Raw genomic sequence first — 22518 nt, forward strand, 5'->3', positions numbered from 1 at the left:
ACAAGTTGATGTAACCACACCAAGTACAGCAGCTAACGGCCAGAATTCATAGATCAAATCGCACCTGTTCCATTCTCTGAAACAAAAGGGCAACGAACAATGATCATAAAAGCAGAACCGAGAACGGAACAAGTATGAAGCATTTCACTTCTTCGATCAGATGTTACATATCTATACTGTTACAAGAACTATGAGGTGCAAACCTTTGATATGACACTGCTTGAACACCAAATTCAATATGAATGAGAGCCTAGCAATCAATAGACAATCAAAGAAGAAAAGAAAAAAGAAGATGGAGACCAAAAAGGAGTGTACAACAAGGCCTAAATTGAGGCCTAAATTTCTGGTTTGCCTTCCTAGACATCATACTTCTTGGGCTGGTGCCATTGCGCTACAGTTCTAGACAAGTAACCAAGCAATGATGTTTTGGAAGGGTATGTCCTCTTGCCATACAGATGCTTCCCACCAAGATCAGTATACTTCAATTTGTTCTCTCTCTCGATCTGCACGACCATAACAATTTAGATTAGTTGTATAGGACTCAAACAGAGGACAATTTACCAGGTGGGTTTCTTAAAAGATTGCAAAGAAAATGGTTTGTCATCAAAGGAAAAATGTACATAATATGTTGAGTACCTTGCTTATTTTCCCATCTTTCAGGTGGTACCTGATACCAGACCAATTGATTGATTGGGAAAAATGAGACCTGAATGCAGATATAGGGTAGAGAAAGTTGTCTACCAACACAGCTATGAAGACCTAAAATTGAAAGTTCAACCAAAACAAAGTTACAAATCATGATAATAGGAAAAGCAAGATAACTAAATAATAAATAAGTAGGTGCGTTGAAAGGGAAACTCACGAGTCCCCAGTTATAAGAACCAAGAGAGACTTTTGGCCCTTCGGGAGACAACATGTTGCACAGTTGAATTTCCACCTTTGTCAAATTCCACATTGAAACAAGTTCTGTGAGAGTGCATATTAACAAGCAGCAAACTAGTTTCAGACCTGAACACACAAAAAAGTCTGATGAGAGACCACAGGGAGATGAACGTGCATTTGTTAGAACTAGAAATAAATATCCAACAGCTTTAGTAGATCTTAGAGGGAAAGGCATGCACTGACCGCAAGATGAGTTTGATGCATCCTTTACAATTTCACTGTATGGTGCTCTCAGAGCAACCACAACATGTACCAAAGCCATGATATAGGGCCAAACAAATCCCCAGGACAAATAGCAGTGCGATGCAAATAGTGCACGGTTCATCATCCAGTTAACCTTTGATACATATGATTCAAGAACAAAAGTTTGTTTCCTTAGGTAATTCCAGTATCTGCATAAAGATAGAGCATATGTATGTAAAAGGGATAATTTGTTGCCTATACATAAGGTTACAATATGAAATTTGTAGTACCTGGAGAAACTAAGATCACTTGAAAGAGGGTGTGGAAACACTGCAACAGGTGGTGAAGATATGAGCCTTTTATGCTGCCCTGTAAATGAGTTACGCTGTTACGGTAATGGGGTTTCTCAGTTGAGTATAAAAGAAGACGAGATGTAGTCCCCATGTTTCCCCCCTGTTATGCCTTTGGGCATGATAGCAACAAGCAGCCCTATCCATCTTATATAGGGAGAGGAAGTCCATCCCTTTATGAAATAAGCCATATGGGACTGAACAAATGATAGTGGGCCTCATTAGCCAAATTCACTTACAAGTTGGTTTAGGTAAAGTGACCACAATTAAGCCAATCACATAAAGAAATTCAGCCTATTTACGGAAAAAATGCTGTTTGGACTGTGGCCAAAATGCACTACTGAGAATAGCACAAATCTTTAAACAGGAGAAAATCCAAAGCCCCAAACAAGAAGAATAAATTACTGTTGCATGATGCCTCGAAGGATATAAACAAGGTACGAATTGTATTTCAAAATTTATTAAATTTTGGAGCTATACAACAAAAGAAACAAAATCTAGTAGGTAAAAACAATACCGGCTATTGCAGCAAGGGTCATATCATCTGAGTAACCACCATCTCTTAATCCACTGACGACGCCATATAGGTCTTGCCGAAAATCATCAGCATGCATCTAAAATATACTTGTCTTAGCAACAGCACAACAGCAAATCTAAAACTTATGTGAAACAAGGTAATACCCCTTTTGGGGGAGAGGGTCAACATACCATCATGCAGCCACCCCACAAAAAGAAAGTCTTCCCACCAGTTGCAAATCCAATTGAACAAGGCTGCAATATGGTCTTTATTAGTAAATCGAAAAGAGTAAAAAATAAAAATAAAAAATAAAAATAGGGAGATACAGAACTAAATAACTAGCTTACGAAAACAGAAAAATAAAGACTACCTTGACAGCATTAGATGCGCTTACAGAAAAACTTTAATGTAGCTAACCAAATTAACAGCAGAATGGAAACCACAACAGTCAGATATTACAACAGTTCCTTCAGTGCATTTTTTTTGGTAAACTAAAATTATGAAGATCAAATTTTTTTGCCATGCAGAAGAGGGCAGATATTAAAGATTTTTTTATTGCACAAGAAGTTTCACTTGTATTATGTAACCAGAATCAGCAATTTTATCTGCAGAAAAACCTTTGTTGGATATAAATTAGAATTGAACTTTCTTGTACTTAACCTCGTCAAAATGAAAACTTTGCAGGACAGCTAATATCACAAGAAACAAACATACCATGTGATACTCGTATATGCAATAGCTTCCCAAGCTGCCAGAAGGTAAGTCAAGGGGGTAGCCAGTTTGGATGAATATCTGGTAGATGCAAGCAAATACCCAGTTAAGTTGAGAGAGAGGCATAAGAAAAACATTCAGTTAAGGAGGGAACCAGGGAAAGAGAGATTCAGGATAAGCAAACCTCAGGATTTTTCTCCATTTCTTTTGTGAGAGCTCCAATTGTCCCAGGGTGCAGTCTCACATCATCATCCAGAAACAAAACATATTTGCTGTCCTTATGCATCTTTTCAACGCCAATCTATTTCAATGCATCAGTAGAAATTCATTACCCTGTCAACTCATCATGCTTGGTTGGTAAATAGACAAAAATCAAAAGATGATACTATTTAACTGCTGAAAACTTAGATCTTATGACTTTGAGTCCCATTTTCAATTTGGCATCCAATGCTCGCAAGGCATAGCACATACAGCTTATTGACTCCTCAGGCAGTCAGGTTCTTTAGTTGATAAAAGTGTGAGAAACTATTAGTGTATTTTCAGTTTCTAACAGTACTCAGTTATGAATATAACATGCAAGTACATGTGTTTAGAATGACCTAGAGAAGCTCCAGCTTTGCATAGTGAAAAAGGATAACACATCAAGGGCGAGAATGAAGTGATTTACGTACTAACTGATTATGGATTTTCTGGCTACATGTTGTTGAGAGCCCAGCTACAACCACCTTTGCCTCCAACTTGTCCTGAAAATCATATGAACTAACAAGGTTATTACAACAGATAAAGAGAGTTACAGACAGGTGTTGGAGAATAACACTATTAGTTATTACTTGTAAGGTTTTCTGCTTACCTTGTATTCTGCTATCAAACGTGAAACAGCATGATAAGCTGGATCATCTTTGCTTTCTACTACAAATAGGAATTCCAGTGGCCCCCCATAAAGAGATGTGATCTGTATTATTTTTTTTGTTAATAACATATACTCCAGTATTTAACATCATGAACAACAAAGGTCATAAGTCATAACTACCATTGCAGTCTGTCCATACCTGAGTTCTCCAATTTTGCAAATTATGTTCACCAAAGCCCTTCAACGGCATGATTACAGAGACCCTAGGTAATTTCTCTTGAACAGAGTGCTCAAGCTCATTGACATCATCACAAAGAAATGCAAAACTATTCCCATCTACAATTCTGCGCCTCATCCTCCGTATTTCTTTTTTTCTAGTACGAAAAAACAGAATAGCGAACTATAATGAGTTAATGTTCGATTGATCGCTATGCTAAAAGATGACGAAAGAAAAAAAAAAGTGATTATAGAATGGTTATATTGAAGGTCCACGCTACCTAACAAGTGCAGCAACAGCCCATCCAAGACCAAGAGTTAAACAGATGAGGCACCCCTGTATAAATCACAGAAAAATTGCATTAGAAACAAGAAGCGAGCTACAGTACAGTACATAATGTACAAGTAGGAGTGAAGCACTGGAAAGAAAAATTATGATACCAGGTAATCAGCTTCAGGATAAAGTTTAAACTTCAATATGAACTAGAACTACAAGATATACCATGTCATATTCACATGGACACGCAAATATGGATCAAAGAAATGCCAACTAGCCTAAAATTGGTAGCGAATTACACACAGAACATGTGTAGGAGAAGTTGAGATCGTAATGGCTTGTCGGAACGAAACCGACAAATTAACAAAGTAGACACCAATGGAGTGACATATATGCAAATACTTGCTGGCTTGATTCGCAGAAATCAAAGTTGACAGATCGCCATATCCAATGGAAAGCACACACAAGTTGTTCCTCGCTACGAAACCGTCCAAGTTCCATCTACACAACTACTTGAGCCCTCACCGCATACAGGATCAAATTACAAGCACTGGTAGAACCTCACCTAAGTTCCAATTCGTACGGAAAACCAACCTCTCCGCCCAAAATTACTCCCCCAAAAAAAAGGCACCGATAGTAACAGAACAGTTCGAAATTTCGGCGCCCTCCCCGCTGCTCCCGGGAACAATTCCGACGCAATGCGGAGTGAAGGAGGGGGCGCTCGCTCACCTGGATCTGGATGAAGACGGCGGCGGGGCCGCAGAAGGCGCGGCTCGCGGCGGCGAGCACCGCGTCGGCGGCGGCCTCCATTGCCGCCATTGCCGGCGGCGGCGGCGTCCCCTCCCTCGCGGGCGGGGGGGCGCGCGGGCGGGTTCCCTCCCGAAGCTTCTAGACGCTTCCGGGGAGGAGGAGGAGCGAGAGGAGCCGCGCGTGGGAACGGCGTCTCTCGCTGGATCTCCTGAGCGGTAAGAAACCGAAGGAAGGAAGCTTAGGGTGACCGTCGCGTCGGAAATTTGTATGCGCGGCCGCAGCGCAGCGCGGTGGTGTGGTGTGTGATGCGGCGCGGCTGGGTTGATTTGGGCTTTGGGTAGTCTCTGTGATTTAGGGCTCCGGTCCGGCCCTCCTTCCCAAAATGCTTCTGGCCCCACAGCTCTTCGTTTTTTGAATTGGAGCTGCTACACGTACACGGATTATTACACAGCATTTGTTGTCCATTTGTTCACCTTGTGTCTACTTCGCCCTATGTCCTATAAGCATTTTTAGCTATGAATCTGGACAATTATATATCTAGATTTATAGCTAAAATTTATTATATTTTAGGACGGAGACAGTAGGAGATTACCCCGTGCATTTTTACGTGGAGTGAGCTAGATATGTTTGATGAAAACAAAACAACGAACACACAGAAAATAGGGAAACCCTGTATTTTTATTAATCATCATTCATTAACATGAATGTTTACAAATACATGAGGGCTCCCACAGGAGTTCGCCTTTTGCCTTCACGAGGAATGCTTAATGGAGAGGTATGCTGACTGGAGATTGCGTGCAGTCCACTGATTCCCGATGCCTAGCAACGAGGCTACCGGTTAATTACATCCACAGGACGAGACTATGGAATACCTCCGATTAAGCTGCGCTTTGTGATCATCATCTTCAAAATTAATTGCTCGCCGAAGGTTGAGGTTGATACGGAGATGTAATGATAATTGTGATATAGGTGGCTTTGTTTTGATGAAACCCGGTCACAATATATTATCACCACGTCCATACATGAATCATCATAATAAAGGGGATGACTTTTGCCTCATCGGTGCCCAGTCATATATGCCGGCCTTTATTAGATGTGGATATATCGTTACTTTTGCCTCGTCGGAACCTAGTAACGTGTATCCATTCCTGTCTGTTTGGACATGTTAATAATATTGTGACACCGGCCTCGTAAATACTCGGCCATAATTTTTATCTTCCAAAGACCACGAATAACTCCCATGCGTGTGCATGGTAGCAAAATATATTTTGTAAAACACCGCTTAGATTGTCCAATCACCAATGAAAGTTGGACATATCTAGCGCCATTGCTATCGGTATCATAGTAACAAATAGATGATCCAATCTCCAATGAGGGTCGGACATCTAGTTTTGAGCATAGAAAATATCAAATAGTATTCGGATAATCCAATCGCCAATGAGGACCGGACCAGCCTTATACCATTGATTGTATAAATGGAGTTTGATGATAACCGTGTTTCGGCTCTCATTGATCTGGCTTTAATCATCGAGATCAAGATAGATTAAAAACACGCAGATGTTCCGATCGCCAATAAGGACCGAACATCTATTGTGTTTAATCTAGAAAATTAATATTTATTCAATGTGCTCACCATCCAGCGCAAATATCCTGAATGGCGGCATGTTGTCGATAAATGAATCGACTTGACGAAGAACGTCGGCTGCGGTGTTTAATTCTCTCCGCAGCGGCGCCGGTTTGCTATCACCGGCCGGCTTCAATCTCCTCTCCTGATTTTTCTAATATACTAAGAGGAATGGGATGAATGAAAATGGTGGTTGGGTGTCTCCTGTGGCGTCGTCAGCGTTCCCGGCTCCAGATGGGGTCTGCTCCTTATATAGGCAGCGGCGACGAAAACCGCCTCCGAATTTCCAACGCCCGCGCCAATCTTCGTGATAAGCCGATGCAAAGACGAGCCAATCCGTCGACGTGTACTGAAGTCTGGAGATAATGATGTGATTAACATGGCTAATGACAGTGGGCCCCATGTGTTTAATCGCCACTGTCAATTTCTAAATTAGAGATAATGATCCTCACGTAGCAAAGCAAGTAACGATAGCACTTGCTTATTTCTTTTATTTTAATAGCTCCAATCTTTTAAATGGTACATCGGATTTAAAATCCATTTGAACCATCACTTTCTATTCAAATTATACAACAAAACGAGTCCAATATCATAATATTTGAATTTTCTAGGCCCATATGTCATAGATACACGTCTGGTATGTATTCAGTAAAATTGAGTTGCAAAAAATATTTTCATATAAAATTAAATGCCCAATAATTTATTATATCTTCTATGAATTTTTAGCACAAAAATTCATCAAACAAGATAATACATGTAAAGTTAGGTTTAATATACAACTCTGATTTTTTTATAGGTACTAGAAATATATTTGGATTTCATATATTACTTTTACCTTCTATTTTCTATAAGATTCGGATATCATGTACAACTCTTAGATTCTATTTCTATAGCTTAGATTTTATATACAACTCTTAACTTCTATTTCTATTATATAATTGTCTTTTTTAATACAACTATATCAATCAATCTACACCGCTATAATTCGGACACATCATGATCTAACATTTTCTTTTTCTCCAAATAATATGGGAATTTTTAGCTTCATAACAAGCGTGATACCTATTTTTAGGGTTATCTTAATAATATAATAGATAGGTCATGCTAAGAAAAATTCTTGCTATAATTATTGTATTTTTTTTCTCTATAAATATCTAAGAGCTTCTAAGGCAATATCTGCTTCCAGTTTATGATGACGTGAGTTGCATCATTTGTTAGTTAGTGTATATGTACATGTATGTTGGTATTTAGGTAGGAAGAGCTCTCTGTGGAAAAAAAAAAACACTTTGCTTGCAAGAAAACCGGGAAAGTTTTCTTTAGAAAGAATGAAAAAAGAAATGCATTGTGCAAAAGTAGGATGGAACACAAGATGTTTTAAAGTTAAGTATGATTTACTACATATGTACGTCAGGTTTGTTCACCTATACTACGATGCAGTCGACTGTGGCTGTAGGTGGGCTACAGTTACAATAAAAACAACACAACTTATTTTGATGTTGTCGCGCTGCTGTGTAGTCAGATCAATCTCTTCCAGGTACCTCTATGTCTTTGTATTTGATCAAAACTCATAAATTCATTCACGTTATTATTAATGGAGTTTCGCAACGCGTGTTTTTGCCATAAAAATCAAATCAATAACGAGATAAAAATAATTCTCACCAATTTCAAGTGTACTATTTCTAGCAAATGAACGCTAACATAAACAAAAATCATCGTTACCCAGCAACATAGCGGAAGGCAAAGAAAAACAACCTTTTAAATAAAGCATCAAAACCAACCATGCCAAACCCGTAAAAAACCCAATCCTCCAAACCTCGTGTCAACCTCCGGTGTGCACGTAACGGACGCATCAGTTTTGAGCAACGAAAGCAAATATGCCTCTCCACAAACACTCTGGGACGGGGACAGACAAGAGGGAGAGATGCCAGTAGAAGCGCATCTGCACGTCGTCTCGCGCTGGCCGCCTGGCCGATCCTCCTCCTCCCCCTCCTTCTCGGCGTCTCCCGTTGTGAGGAAGCGTCCAAAAATCCCTCCTCCTCAACGGCCAGAGAAAATAGCCTCTATCCAATTTCGCCGTCAAACACAGCCTGTTATCGCGTTGTCTTTGCCTGCTGCATCCCCCCCCCCCCCCCCCCCCCCCACACACACACACACACACAGCTCCCCGTTTCTCCTCACTTCAGAAAACTGGCACGCACATGCTCTTCAGTTCACATATAGTGCAGTTTCGTTTTGGTGAAATTCAGTCCAACAGCTAAACAGATTTTACAGGAAATTCACATGACGATGGGAGAGCTTATGGGCTTGTTCGAGGGCGTGCTAATGTCAACTATAGCTACTTCCAATATCTTTTAACGCTTCCAACGGTCGAGATTCTAAGAATATGTAGTTACATAATCCAGAAAATATACTAGTCATCAAAAACTAGTTTTTTTAGCTTGCTCAGATTCTCACCAACTAAATATAATATTGGTTTCTCATCAACTGCACCTAAAATCTTCAACTCATTACTCATCCAAACATATTCCATTTTTTTATAGATAATGCCATTGCCTTTTGGACAGATGATTGATCATTCATCTTATTTAAAATTTTTATATAAATACATATGATACACATCATGCTTAAAGCACTTTTAGTAATAATATAACTCTCAACAAAATAGAATATAATCACGTAAACTTTTTTTGAATAAGACGAATAGTCAAACATGTATCTAAAAGTCAATGGCATCGTCTATTAAAAAAAACAGAGATGGTATAACACAACATATAACATAAACAGTTGAGTTCGAGTGAATTCAAAATTCCCAGACAAGCACCATTTTCTCATCGTCCTATGTAGCAAATGTCCAACTGTCCAATAGTAGGCTTCTCCGACAATCGACATGGAGCCAAACAGATTGTTCTCTCTGTCCAGGCTCAACATGCCAGCAATGCCGTTGCAAAGCCATTCATTCATCTGTTGTCAAATGATCAATTATGTGCGGTTTTCTGCAGATAGAGAATTCTGAAGTTCTCATGAGAAGCTACTCGCCTACTCCTAGCACTTGGGCTGTATAAGTCAATGTTACTGTCGATGTCGAAAAATTTAAAAAGAGTTTATGTTACTATCAACTGCAATCAGAATACCATATTATAATCCATCTTGCACACCAGGAGCATGTTCCACTGGAATATCCACTACAAAATCTCTTAACATAATAGTGACAGAATTCTGAATATATAGCTACCATGCGAGACCTGGAGAAATCAAGAAAATGATCACTGCACCAACCAGCTTAAAAGATCACTTGCTTGTAGGAATAGAACAAGCAACTCCAACTCCTATTCAGGATCAAGAGAGATCAAATCCAACAAAACTTAATTTAAACTAATCACAGATCGGGGTGACAAGCAACAGAGAGGGATTAATCAAGCGATTATTAACAAAGCAGTACTGATCTGCTGCACACATCACGTGCAACGTATGCATTAGAAAATTGAGGGCGCATGTTAAGGTATCGTATGGGACTCTTTGAATCCTGGAAAAGAACATGGCAGGTGGAAGCTTATACTACATTGTGCAGTGTCCTTGAATCATGCTTCCATGATTGACCGCCGAAAATAATTATCATCAGATCGACAAATGGGATCATGCTGTGATTCAATAGCCTATCACGAAGCCTGTATGGGAAATGACAGTTTATATTTCATAAAAATGAAATTGAGAAAAAAAACATGGATGCTTGGTGTACTAGTGTCAATATATACTCGTGCGTTGTAACGGGATAGAAATTATAGGATTTTGTTTTTTTTTCTATCCGGTTTTTCAGATTGTTTTGTTAATCGGATTTTGGGGTATTACGATGGTAAGATAGGAGAAGAACAACACTGCTTTTAAAAAAGTAGAGACAATAAATTGGTTGCTGAATCACGAGTCCATATGTGTGTGTGTTTTCTTCAGTCGATTAAAGAGCGCATTGTCACAAACCACAAGGCAGAGATCATGAGTGATAGCCTGAGGCTAGCAGATTATTTTTTTCAGAAAAAAAAGAACAGGTTTCAGGAGAGTTTTTTTAATTGTTTTGGCAGTTTCAAGATGGATGCCATAATAATCCCCTAAACATAAAAACATGGCAATACCACTCAACACGATGTCAGTTTTGTGGCGTACTAAATGTTGTGCTGGCTAGCTGTTTTTTGAGTTAGATCTACATTGCTGTCATGATCTGCATATGGAAAGACCGTAGGGACCCCCTTGTGTACAGATGAGTAAAGCATCCTGCCCAACTCATGAGCCAGGGATTTAGCCTGTAGATGCATGTGCGTGTGAGCTTTGTTGGCGATGCGCAAGTGGCGATAATTTCTTTTCTTTTTTTTTTCTTTCTGCGTGTGTATTGGAACGAAGAACACAATCCTCATCATCACCACACCGGCCATTCTTGATTCTCCATTGACCATTAACCAGCTATGACAGAACCGGATTCTGAGCGGCAGAAAGAAAGTGAAGAACCTTTCCAGAACTAGCTAAGAATTGGCCTCTTCATCACTACCCTGTAACATCCATGTCGATTTTAATTTTAGATAATCCATGTCCAATGGACAGATGGTTACTTTTAGAGATCTCAATGAAAAGTCTGCAGTCTGCACAGAACAACTAAGACAAGTCTGAGTGACACCTTGCACTTGATGGATGACTGGTAGAAGAAGATGAACACTGGGTATGTTGATCTGGAAGTATTCATGATGTGTGACTGATGTTTACCTGCTAGGTTTCGTTGCATACCGGTTGCAACCAACATGCAATTTTCCTCTATAAACAAAAATGCAGGTTTTGGTGCCATATTGATATTCCTATCTCAAGTGAAATCGAGCCCAACCGCGGCAGCTGCCTGGCGCCATGGCCCATATCAGCAGGTTGGCATCCTACAAAAGCTTCGGCCCGCAGGTAGGGAAATTGCAATCTTTCTGCATTACAAAATTATTAACTTCCCCTTGTGTTATGCACTTTGGTGTTGAACTGGTGGCTTGCAACGCGACGCCGTTTTCGGACGAGTTACAAAGTGGACTTCGACAGTGCCTTCATGTTAATTTGCTGGTTTATTTGAAAGGAACGAAATGCTAGAATTTTCGACAGTGCCTTCATGTTAATTTGCTGGCTTATTTGAAAGGAACGAAATGTTAGAATTTTTTAGCATGTGTCGATGACCACGGAGCAAGTAGCCGAGAATATAAAAGAAGAAATCGCGGTGTGGAGGGTAGCTGGGATCTTCTCCCAATTCGGCAAGTAATAGTTGTTGTATTATCTCTTTCTTTTTCGTTTGTTCACGCTATGTCTGGGATCTCTCCCGGACTAGTAACATTTCTTTGTTTTTCTCCCCAATCTTAATGAAATTGGTCTTTGGCCGACCCGGCAAAAATTTTTAAAGGAATTTATAAAAACCCGTATATCTTCATTAAACGTTCACGTACAAACAAAACAACAGAACCTACTATTATTACTGAAACTATGATGATACCTTTTTCCAATACAATTCAATTACTCGTACTCCGCAAGATGGGATCAAAATGTTAGCTCATTATACACCGAAGGTTATGTGTGTGGGGGGAAAAATTCCTATATCTATGTGCACTGCAGGAGATGCAAACTATGAACAACAAGCGCGAGCAAAATAATAATAATAGAAAAAGCCTAAGCATTGAACAGCTTGCGAAATGGCCCGTCCTTCCGATCTTTGGCCGCCTCTGTCAACGCAAGGAACCTCTTGAACCCTGTAGTGGCCGCGCCCCGCCCAAGCGCCGCGGCGCGGGCGAGCACGTCCTCCCGGTTGGCCAGAGCTCCTGTCAAGGTAGCCATGCTTGGTGTGGTCGAAACGGTCGGGGTGGTGACCGGTGCAATGTGGTGGGCGGATGAAGTGGCAACTGGTGGTGCAACTGTTGGAGCAACGGCAGGGTGTTTGATAGCGGGGCTATGCTTGTTGAAGTCCTCCAGTATGGTTTGCTGGTCTGCTTTCTTCAATCCCTGTGATAAAGCAAGAACACCAAGTGCAGAAAATCAAGTGTCAGGTTAGGCCGAGGACGGAGATTGAACTTGGCATAGAGAAGAAGAAAGGTATGCAGGAAAATGAAACCTTGAGGTCAAGTATCCGTTGGAACTCAAGTGGTGTTCCTTCCGGTAGGAGAGCGCGGTAGGTGTTAGCAACAGAGTCAACTGGTGACAAAATAACCTGCATCCATCAATGTTATTAGGAAGATTCTACCTGGAGCTAGTTAGTGGTAAACTGCGATTTCAGCAATACAGATGTAGTCATGTACATCAAAGCTCAAAGTTTCTCTTTTTCCCCCAATACCTTTAGGAGTGCTTCAGCTTTACTCATTTCCCGGCTTACAAACTTGGAGTAGCTAGCCGCAGCGGTACTCTATTACAATTGAAGAAACCACATGTAAAATATGGAGCAAACTTAAAAGGCTGTCTACCTGCAACTAAGTGTTGAATTATACATCTGTCTTTTGCAGCCAACATCCTGGTTTGCTAAGCAAATATTTTGTACTTCCTCCGTTTCACAATGTAAGACTTTCTAGCATTGCCCACATTCATATAGATGCTAATGAATCTAGACATTATTATATGTATAGATTCATTAACATCTATGTGAATATGGATAATGCTAGAAAGTCTTACATCGTGAAACAGATGGAGTATATGTTTGCTGCCAACCTTTGAGTGATAAAAGAATCAGATAGCTTTTACTACATATTTCTTCCCAGAGCCAAATTTCGTCCACAAATCCAACAAATGCTTCCCACTTGGCAGGTTCCCTTAACCCACTACTTAGTAACTAAAAGATACAATACTTCATGCAATATGCCACGATGATTTAGTGGCGATAAGAATACCTGTTTTCCAAGAGATGGGATGTCTAGCAGAATAGTCTTTACAGCTTGAGTGTCCAAAAGCATCTGCCACAAAATGCAAAGGTAGTGGTGAGGAATGTGCTGAACAGAAATGAGAGAGCTTCATAAGGAATAAATTTGACCTGCTGTGCACCAGTTTCTGATATATGCTTGCACTTGTATATATTGAGATAAAACCGAGGTCCAAGAGAGGCTGCCAACTGCATCAGAACAACACAGGTAATTATAACTATGCTTGATATGGCCAATATATGGTTCATAACACAAGATAATAAGGACCTACACGGTTTTACTAGGATAAAGAAAGCACTCGAAACAGAACTTACTTTGTCCAGGAAATACTGGAAGTAGGTTGGTGAAAGCAGGTTACCGAGCACAGGAATACTGCTGGACAGAATAGAGCTGATACCATTTACGTATCTGGCATGGAACAGTGAATCCTGTCAACGGATATTCATGTACTCAAGAATAATCAAATGTATTTTTTGGCTAATCTGAAGAATATGCAACCCAAATAATCTTTACACATGCAAATTATTTTTTTCTTTTGTGCAATTCAAAGAATAATGACTATTTGAAAATTTGAAAGATCCATTTAAAACTTATATGTATATAGTGCAAATCCAGGAGTTAACTAGCTGATTTTCACATTTGCTAATGGATGGCATTTGAACAGACTATATTTATTCAAACTTGAAGGGATGGGATACTGGAGACATGATTTTTTGCTAGCAGTTTCTATCCATGCTCCTTACTAAATCTGTTCCTTCCAGCAATCTACCATATAAGTTAGTATATTTGCATTTCTTTACAGTCCACGATATGCAGCTTCTGGTCAAAAAATAGATCCCTATTATTATTGCTGTCTATGGGACAGACTCCCATTTTTTTCACTTGCCCATAAAATCTAGATTGTGGGCTTGGATTTCTGTGAAGTACACTGATCAATTGTTTCAACTAGTTTCAAGTACATGATAAGGCTTTTGAAAAAAATGAAATACCAGTAAATTATGTAATATAAAAGAGATTAAATAAAATCCTACTCTGATTGGTCGCCGACACTTTCAAGGGTGGACCATGGCACGCGAGTCATTGCAACCATTTCAGCATCAAATTTGGTTTCAAGGCCATGTACAAGTGTCATCAACGCTTTCATGATCACAGCTGAGAACTCATCCTGCCAGCATTGTAGTATGGAGAAACTTCTAGAATGTTAACAGTAGTTCAAAGACCAAAAATAGCAGTTGAATGTCTACTGCTAGAACAGTCACATTGGGTGGGTAGAACAAAAAAACAAAAACAAAAACAAAGGAAAATGATCAGTCACCTGAACTTCAGAGATGTCCACTTTGTCAGCAAAGTGGGGGTTAATCATCTTAGCAACATTCTCAGCTAGCTCACCAGACTGTCAAATTTATACAAAAGGTCAATAGTCACATAAGAAAACTTGATCTCAGTCATACACACAGGATAGAAAATTTATCTACATGATGCTCTGGAAGTGCTAGGCTTGCAAAATGACATTGCAAATACTGTATTGCTTATGATTGACTAGGAAATTTTGGCCCCTATCGTCACACAGAGACAGACTGACAAAGAAGCACATATTTTTTCGGCCTCACTTGCTCCTCTCGCCTTCTCTCTTACTCCCTTTCTTTACTGGTGCATATAATACAAGACCAAATCTGCGGACAGCTTCTCAGCATGAGACACAAGACTCCCAGCAGGAACTCTTTTGAGCCTGCTGAACGTCACTACTGAATGCAGCCTTGGTGGATGATGATGGTAAGCCACCAAACACAAATACTACTCTTGGCTCGATTGCAAAGAAACTTGGGCATTAGTCACAGTCTCCAACTAGTGCCAACTCCAGTATACTAGTTATAAATGCTAGTCTTCCAATATGAAACAACTTGGGGGGGGGGGGGGGGGGGGGGGTGGGGTGGGGTGGGGGGGGGGGGTGAGGTCCTCTGGTTAGGGATTGAGGAAGTATCCAGTGATACAGGGTCTCAAGAGCTATGGACTAAGAACTAAGAACGTAAATGAGAGGCTAAAATGCAACAAGTTCTGACCATATGCATGAGCAGTTTGGCATTATTAAATTCATTCATATTACTATCACTTAACAATATGGCATTCTGCGAACAAAGCAAGGTTTGCAGGAGCATAGCACAATGATATTTGCTTTGTTTTTTGCAGTGCCATTTTGCAAGTTTGTTTTTTGCAGTAACATTTTGCAAGTTTAGTAGCAATGTATTGTCCATCCATCTCAAAAAAAAAAAAGGTAATGCATTTGTCCAAAAAGAGAATCATGCTGCCAGCTATAGTTTATTTGCAAGGGAAAATGAACTTACTGTCTGGTGACAATATTCTGCAGTGTTAACAATATAGCATATCATTTTCTCATCCCTGTCGGAGGTCTGCAGTACCAGCACATGATTTAAATTTGTATTACCAGATAAGGCAAGCAAAACATAAGAAAAAAACAATGAATAATGACTATCATCATACCCTGATCTGCCCATCAGTACCAGTAGCAGCTGCAACAATCCCAGTTCCACCTTTTGGTAATCTGGCATATAACTTCGATGCATAGGCTTTAAGTACTCTTTGAAATACCTAACATGAAATATATTTTATCAGGCAAAATCCTCTTGAAGGTCAAACCTCATCACTCATCAGTTTTGATCACATTATAAATTCCAAACAGATAACCATAACAAACATGTACTAGTGAAATAGTCCAACAAAACTCATAAGTCAGAACTGTTGCTCGAATAGTCAGTAAGATCAACTAATATTATGAAATTTAGAACCTCTGCCCAAGTAAAATAATGTTTGTAACAGCATACAGCTGCAGCCAGATACCCAATTTAACAGCACGCACTAAGGAAAATAGGAAATATTTGTTGGAGCAAACAACACGGAACTGTCCATACGAAGAAAACTGCCTACAAAACCTGTTTACCTGGAACAAGTTAAATAATGTCTCGTTCTTTGTTAATGCACTGCACCTATTTAAGCTTCTCCTTATTACCAAGAACACCTGCATAAGCAAATTGTAAAGCAGATTAGCATGATTAACACATTGCAGAGCATCAAATCTTTAATGGCTACCAAACGCGGCGACATTTAACTTTGGCATGGCGCACTTATCATGGTAAAAAAAGAATCATCCGCCCACAGCTTAAGCAGAAATGGGCAAGAAAGGAAGTGCATGCCAAGTGGGTTGTTAAAAAGGTTTGTCATACCACAGTTTTGGTAAGCAAAAAAACTGCATGTCACAAAAGTTAAGCTGACTTCAGCAAAGTGTGACAATAAAACAAACAGGCCTGTGTGCACAAAATTTGCTAGGGCCAGCTTTGAAAAACCTAATACTAGCTTTAAGAGTTTTGCAAGCCCAAGGGGCAATGGAGAAAGAAGAAATTCAATATTGTTTGACCAATTTTAACAGAAATGGTATGGTTTTCACAAGGTTTTGAACAAGCTTGGAAACTACTGTCAGCCAACCGAGGCTAACCTACTAAAAACAAGACTGTTAACCACCATGTAATTTCCTTTTACCTGCATGCTGCTTGACAGAATATATGTTTGACTCCCTTCCTCTGTCTCCCATTTTTCTTCCTGCCAGAATAGAAGGGTAAGCTCAAGATGAACAAACCCCAGACCAAGTATACCAAGTATAGTTTGTTTCATGTACCTGGATAAGTTTATCTAACTGATCCACTAGAGATTTCTCCTCAAGTTCTATGTACACACTCATGTATGGTTCAAAACAAGATGATATAATTCCATGGAAGTTGAACTGCCAGAATACAATGGTAAGATAAGAGATATGAGTATTCACAAAAGTTAATCATCCAAAACCATCAGAAACTGCAAAGCTCATAGAATACTAACACCAGCACCAGGAATCGATAGATCTTTCTGCTTGTCTTTGTCCTGCCAGTAAAGTATTGCAGAAGAGTTAAGGAAAAAAATACATGTTACAGGGAAAGGAAGCATCAATATTAAACGTACATGTCCAATTTCATCGTTGGGCACTGCCAGTTTTTTCTCGTATTTCTTCCGTATGTCTGAAACAATTTTATTACGCCCAGTGTCCTCATTTTCATCATCACTCGCTGACTCTTTATTCCGAGTTGTCGTCACCCCACCACTGAATTTCTCTGCTAATTCTTCCTCAAATTCAAGGGTTCTCTGTAATGCCTGGATTACAAAAATTTCAATGTTCAGTACAGTGGTTACATATTGCAAACAAATCCACGAGCGTTCGAATACACCATTTTAAAATTTTCACAGCTCTCTAGCACTGGAAGATTTGTGAAGCGGCATCACTATGAAGTACATAAAATTATTTGTTTTATTGATCTTCATTACACTGAATACCATAGAGATGAAAGAAGACTTTGAAAGTTTGAAGGAAATATAACGACTAGAAAAGCCCCAAAACATCAGAAAAAATATTAATTTCCACAGCATGCTCAGATAAATGATACTCCTACGTACTTCCAGCAAATCACAAGGAAGATTACCAATAACAAAGTCGCAACGTCTGGCTTTTCTTTCAAATTGTTAAGGATATCAATAAGCTGGGCCCTGAAAAAGGAGTAATTTATCACAATATAACCTATAAGTTGGGCTGTTCAGCCAAATATAAGAATTGACCTTAATGTTCTAGAACAAATTTACATCTGGGTGACTAAGACAGTACAGGAATAGATTATAATAAAAGCCCCAATTCTACAAATATAGGTAGCAAGCTAATGCAGAAAAAACAAAGTAGATCCAACTGACGAAGGATTGCTAGTTCTATATTGTACAATAACTGCAAAAATTGAGAGGGTGGAATCAAACCTTGTAATCTTACAGAACTGAATGCACAATAGATAGTCAACATGCCAAGAAGGTGGAAATATTTTCCAGGTATCCTCATTTGATCGTAGTCGACGTTTAATCCATGCATATCTCCTTTCGGTCTTATCTAACTTGGCAAGTTCTGAATTTTGTTCCAGAAGCAGCAAATAACAAAGAAGAAAAAGGAGAGTGTAAACTACACTATAAGGGCAAAAGCAACATGTTTCAAGTAGCATATGAAAATTTTGACCTGCTCCTTCAAAGATCTGCTTATATGAGGTAAGTTCCTTGCTGCAAAAATTCTTAACTAGTTCTTCCCTCACAGAGGGCTCCAAAGCATCAACCACCAAGCAAGCATCAGATAGCTGCTGCAATAGAGTTGCATCCTCAGTTTCCTTCCCAGTTCCTAAGCTGCGATATATATAACAGTTAGCAGACTGGCGGTGTGACACATTGCGCAATAGGTTTGGACACTACAGAAAGCTGAGTACTGTAACTTAAAATGAACCAAAAGAGTCGCTCATCAAGTTAGGTCTCCCATTCCCTGTTAACTCATCAATTTAACTTGTCTTTTGTAGCTTTGTAGATCTTGCTTATAATAATTGGTTGGTTTAGAATTCAGTGGGTGGCCAGAACTCACACTGCCACCAACTGATGAAAAATCTGATATCTTCTTTCATTGACTTATCAAGTTCATTATTTGCGCACCTTGTAAAATCAGAAAACACATGAGATTTGAGGATTTTCTTGATATTCTTGAATTTCTCTCTGAGCTCTGTTATCTTCGGCACATCCCTATATGCTTCAAAATGACTGCACAACTGGTTTACTGCCTGAAGAAATAAAGAGAAATCAGAAGCCAAGTAGGAACTCTTTGACACAACAATTATGATTAAGTACCAGCATGCCAATCATGTAACATTGTCACTGTTAGCTGTTTAGCATTGCAAAGTTTTATAGGTGTATCAAATAATTATTTTCCTTACCTCCAGTTGTGCAGCTGCTTCTTTATACTGACGTTTTGAGGCCATGACCTGAAGTTGCTCGACAGCAGAAACTGCACACAATGCATGGACCAATATGATTTAGCTTAGGCAGATGCATCAATGACCTTTTAGGCACAACAGCACATATTCCAATCAAAAAAGTTAACTAAGGAAACTAACCAAGCATAGTAAGACGATGAAGAGCGGTTATTGTAGTTGTTATATGTCTCTTCGCGCAATCCAGCTTTTTTATGTCACGACAGATTTCCTGAACCATTGATTCGCTTTGTTCTGCTTTAGTTTTTATCTCGTGTATCTTGTGCATCAGTTCCTGTTAGTAGACAGCAAATTTAAGCTCCAATCATGCCATGAAATGCTAAAACTAGTATCTGACTAACTTTTTCAGATCCCAAGCTAATCCAATCAATCCAACACGTTCATTGTGGAAAAAAGGGCACATTATAGGAAAGTGAAAATGATGACCTGAACAGCATTTGTTGCTGCAGCAAGTTCTTCCTTGGCCTTGGTTCCAGAGTTGCTCTGTGAACAAAAAATAGCTGCCCGTTATCAGATATAGTTTAATGATGAGCGATATGAAGCACACACTGCAATTAAGATAATTTTAGCCTGAAGCTTTCGGAACAACATGTTCATTAAAGTGCAAATTTGAATTAAATTAACTACAGTCACATCACCACAATCTAAGTGCATAAAAACACATTATAGTTTGGTCAGATGAATCAATCCAAACCCCGACGAGTGTACACACTACAAACCATAGCATTGCACGAAATGAAACGTGAGAACGCAAGGCCGAACCTGCTGCCGGACGGCGGCGAGGATGCTGGCGTCCACCCGGCGAATCTCGCTCTGTATCTTCTGCATCAGCGGCTCGACGCCCGATAACGACGCCTCTACAATCCGCCAAATAAAAAAAAAACACATATACACATCAAACGCAAGCTATAACCCTAAGCGCCTCGAACGAACACTATACTAAATCTCGGAACAGGCGCGGCAGCTCAAACGAGCGCATTGCCGCAGTAGCAAGCTCGCGTGCGGAGGGATCGACTCGATTCGAGCGGCGGGCGCGCGCGTACCGGTGGGGAACATCTGGTTGATGTACTCGAGGGCGCTGGACTTGTCCATGGCTCCCCGAGATCTCCCCTCCCCCGCGAGCGCCCGCCCGCCCGCCCGCCCCCGGAGGATCTGGAGGGTGGGACGCGCGCCGCGGCGGAGCCGATCCGGTGGGATTCGTACGGCGGGGAGGAGGTGGCGGCGGGCTGCCCCTCGCGCGCGCGGCGGGAGGTGGAGGAGGAGGAGGGAATCGTCGGCGAGGTGGTCGTCGGCTGCGTCACTTGCCGATTTGGTGTTCACCGGTATCCGGTGGTGGTGAACTGGCAAATCGGGCTAACGACTCGGTTGCGGCAGATGATTCAACCCGCCCCGCTCTCCGTTGGGCCTAGCTACACATGTTTCGTGGGTCTCGTTTGGGTGGGCCTTAATGCCGGCCCCCAGGCCCATCAACGGGTTCAGAGAAATATTTTGCTTTTTTTAGAGAACTAGTAATTGCACGTATTAGCAAGTATTGTATGAATAGGAATCATCTATTTATAATCATAGCATATTCAAACGATTGACAATAGACCAAGGCTAGATAAACCCAAAAAACATGGTTTTTTTTCTTTAAGACATTGTAGTTCTGCTTTTATTTTTATATAGCAAGGACATATTACTATATAAAAGAGATAAGAATAAACGTTGTTCTGCTTGTCATAGTATGTTGACTGAAGCATCTAGGTGAATCCTTTTGGCGTGGCTGCGTAAAGATTCATTTAATTGTTTATTTTGGCAACTTAAAATTTACATAAATCTAAATCTGAGGCACATCCCATCTAAAGAAAGCCTAGAGTTACAAAGTTACATAAGTTATAAATCTAAATTTAGTTGTTTCTATCTTCAGCAAACCCTGTATGGCCAAAGTTACAAAAACACATATATTATGATGTAGCACATAAGTACATAACAGTAGGTTTTATTGTTTTCATAAAACCACATCGTTATTGAAATCCCAATCAATTATGTCATATCTCAAAAACATTGTTTTTAAAATAATGAAAAATTAAAACAACAACCTTAGTTAATAAATTAAAATTTCATATAAACACTGTATTTTTAAATTTTTAAGCGAATAGCTCAACATGTATAAAGATGGATTTTTGAAACTTTATAACCAATACACGTGGGTTTATGTGGTACCTGTTACCTGGGATTTTATGCAACATTGACCTTAAAAATATCGGGGTTTCCTGAAATTTGATGTTGGTGTGATCAAGGACAAGATTTGTCACAATAATTCATGACAAATAAAAAGATCTACGATGTTTGGTGTGCATAAGAAAAAAGACCTGTTTGTCTAAAAAGCATAACAAGATCTGTCACAATAATTTATTACAGTAAAATTTAGCCTTCTAATCATCCCTGCAAGAGTAAATTACTTAAGTCCTAACGCTTTCATGGTTCCTAATCAAACACTGGAACTAAAAGCAAGCGAGTGTACTAATATTCTCATAAACCTAGGTTAAAAGCAAGCTGAATCCACACAAGTGAGATCAGCATGTCGCTAAATCTGAAAGCCGCCTTGCAAATTACTCCCGTTGCTACCACCTGGAAGCATCCACTTCAGATCGTTCTGCAGCTGGAAGCCGATGCCGCCATCGTTTGGAATATTGTTGAGCGTGTTCATCGGCCAAACGTCGGCGGTGGCCATGCGCGGGTCAAGATCGTACCCGGTGCCGGCGGCGAAGCCGAAGCCGTGCCCAAGAATGTCGTCGTCGTCGTACCCTGCGCCGGCGGAGAAGATCTGGCCATGATCGTCGAGGAGGCCAGCAGCCGTCGAGCCACCGTGCATGATGTGGGTGGCGTAAGGGTTGCTGTCCATGAAGCCCGTGGCGTTCATACACTGGTCGAATGGCGCCGCGGCGAGCGACGGCGGCGGCGGCGGCGGCATCTGATAGGCGAGGCACGGCGGCGGCGGCATCTGGTAGGCGATGCACGGCGGATGCTGGCCGGGAACCTGCTGTGGCAGCGGCAGGGTGTCGTGGAGAGGGTAGAAGTAGTGGGCGCCGACGATGGGGCCGGTGTTCGACGGGGCGAACGGGAAGTCGAAGGCGTTGTCCGGCAATGCCACGGCGTGCGGCGCGGGCGCGGGGACCGAGAACGCGGAGGACGACGCGGCGTCGTCGTGGACGTGGCCGTGGCCGCCGCCGAGCGCGGCCATCCGCCGGTGCGCCCTGTCCAGCGTCTCGGACAGGGTGTCGTGGAGCGCGTTGAGGCCGTCGAGGGAGAGGTCGTATAGG

The 22518-nt window shown here is 40.7% G+C and overlaps 2 protein-coding genes across 2 annotated transcripts; both read right to left on the bottom strand.

The window, feature by feature from the left end:
* Positions 1-106: 106 nt before the first annotated feature.
* LOC127767271 (uncharacterized) lies at positions 107-5075 on the bottom strand. The gene is made up of 14 exons (XM_052292588.1): positions 4776-5075; positions 4051-4106; positions 3753-3927; positions 3554-3655; positions 3375-3446; positions 2888-3004; positions 2707-2784; positions 2184-2246; positions 1993-2089; positions 1416-1494; positions 1126-1334; positions 863-1008; positions 637-759; positions 107-503 (listed from the first exon to the last, which is right to left on the bottom strand). The coding sequence occupies exons 1-14, from the start codon at positions 4863-4865 to the stop codon at positions 357-359; spliced, it is 1554 nt and encodes a 517-aa protein (XP_052148548.1). The 5' UTR covers positions 4866-5075; the 3' UTR covers positions 107-356.
* A 6846-nt stretch (positions 5076-11921) lies between these two features.
* LOC127752887 (vacuolar protein sorting-associated protein 53 A) lies at positions 11922-20551 on the bottom strand. The gene is made up of 24 exons (XM_052278330.1): positions 20260-20551; positions 19979-20073; positions 19643-19699; positions 19340-19490; positions 19160-19230; positions 18882-19006; positions 18424-18584; positions 18174-18315; positions 17852-17915; positions 17337-17525; positions 17217-17258; positions 17017-17121; positions 16881-16940; positions 16285-16362; positions 15828-15935; positions 15671-15736; positions 14644-14721; positions 14360-14493; positions 13643-13736; positions 13439-13516; positions 13299-13361; positions 12752-12820; positions 12533-12628; positions 11922-12423 (listed from the first exon to the last, which is right to left on the bottom strand). The coding sequence occupies exons 1-24, from the start codon at positions 20306-20308 to the stop codon at positions 12094-12096; spliced, it is 2505 nt and encodes an 834-aa protein (XP_052134290.1). The 5' UTR covers positions 20309-20551; the 3' UTR covers positions 11922-12093.
* Between the last annotated feature and the right edge of the window lie 1967 nt (positions 20552-22518).

Source organism: Oryza glaberrima, chromosome 1, assembly GCF_000147395.1.
Source record: "Oryza glaberrima chromosome 1, OglaRS2, whole genome shotgun sequence".
NCBI classification, from domain to species: Eukaryota; Viridiplantae; Streptophyta; class Magnoliopsida; order Poales; family Poaceae; genus Oryza; species Oryza glaberrima.

Coding starts and splice junctions, on each gene's coding strand:
- LOC127767271 (XM_052292588.1), bottom strand. CDS start 4,865: ATGGCGGCAATGGAGGCCGCCGCCGACGCGGTGCTCGCCGCCGCGAGC. Junction 2,247..2,706: donor GCATATACGAGTATCACATG/GTATGTTTGTTT, acceptor ACCATATTGCAG/CCTTGTTCAATTGGATTTGC. Junction 1,495..1,992: donor GACCCTTGCTGCAATAGCCG/GTATTGTTTTTA, acceptor ACTCATTTACAG/GGCAGCATAAAAGGCTCATA.
- LOC127752887 (XM_052278330.1), bottom strand. CDS start 20,308: ATGGACAAGTCCAGCGCCCTCGAGTACATCAACCAGATGTTCCCCACC. Junction 17,259..17,336: donor CCAACGATGAAATTGGACAT/GTACGTTTAATA, acceptor CTTTACTGGCAG/GACAAAGACAAGCAGAAAGA. Junction 13,362..13,438: donor CAGAAACTGGTGCACAGCAG/GTCAAATTTATT, acceptor ATTTTGTGGCAG/ATGCTTTTGGACACTCAAGC.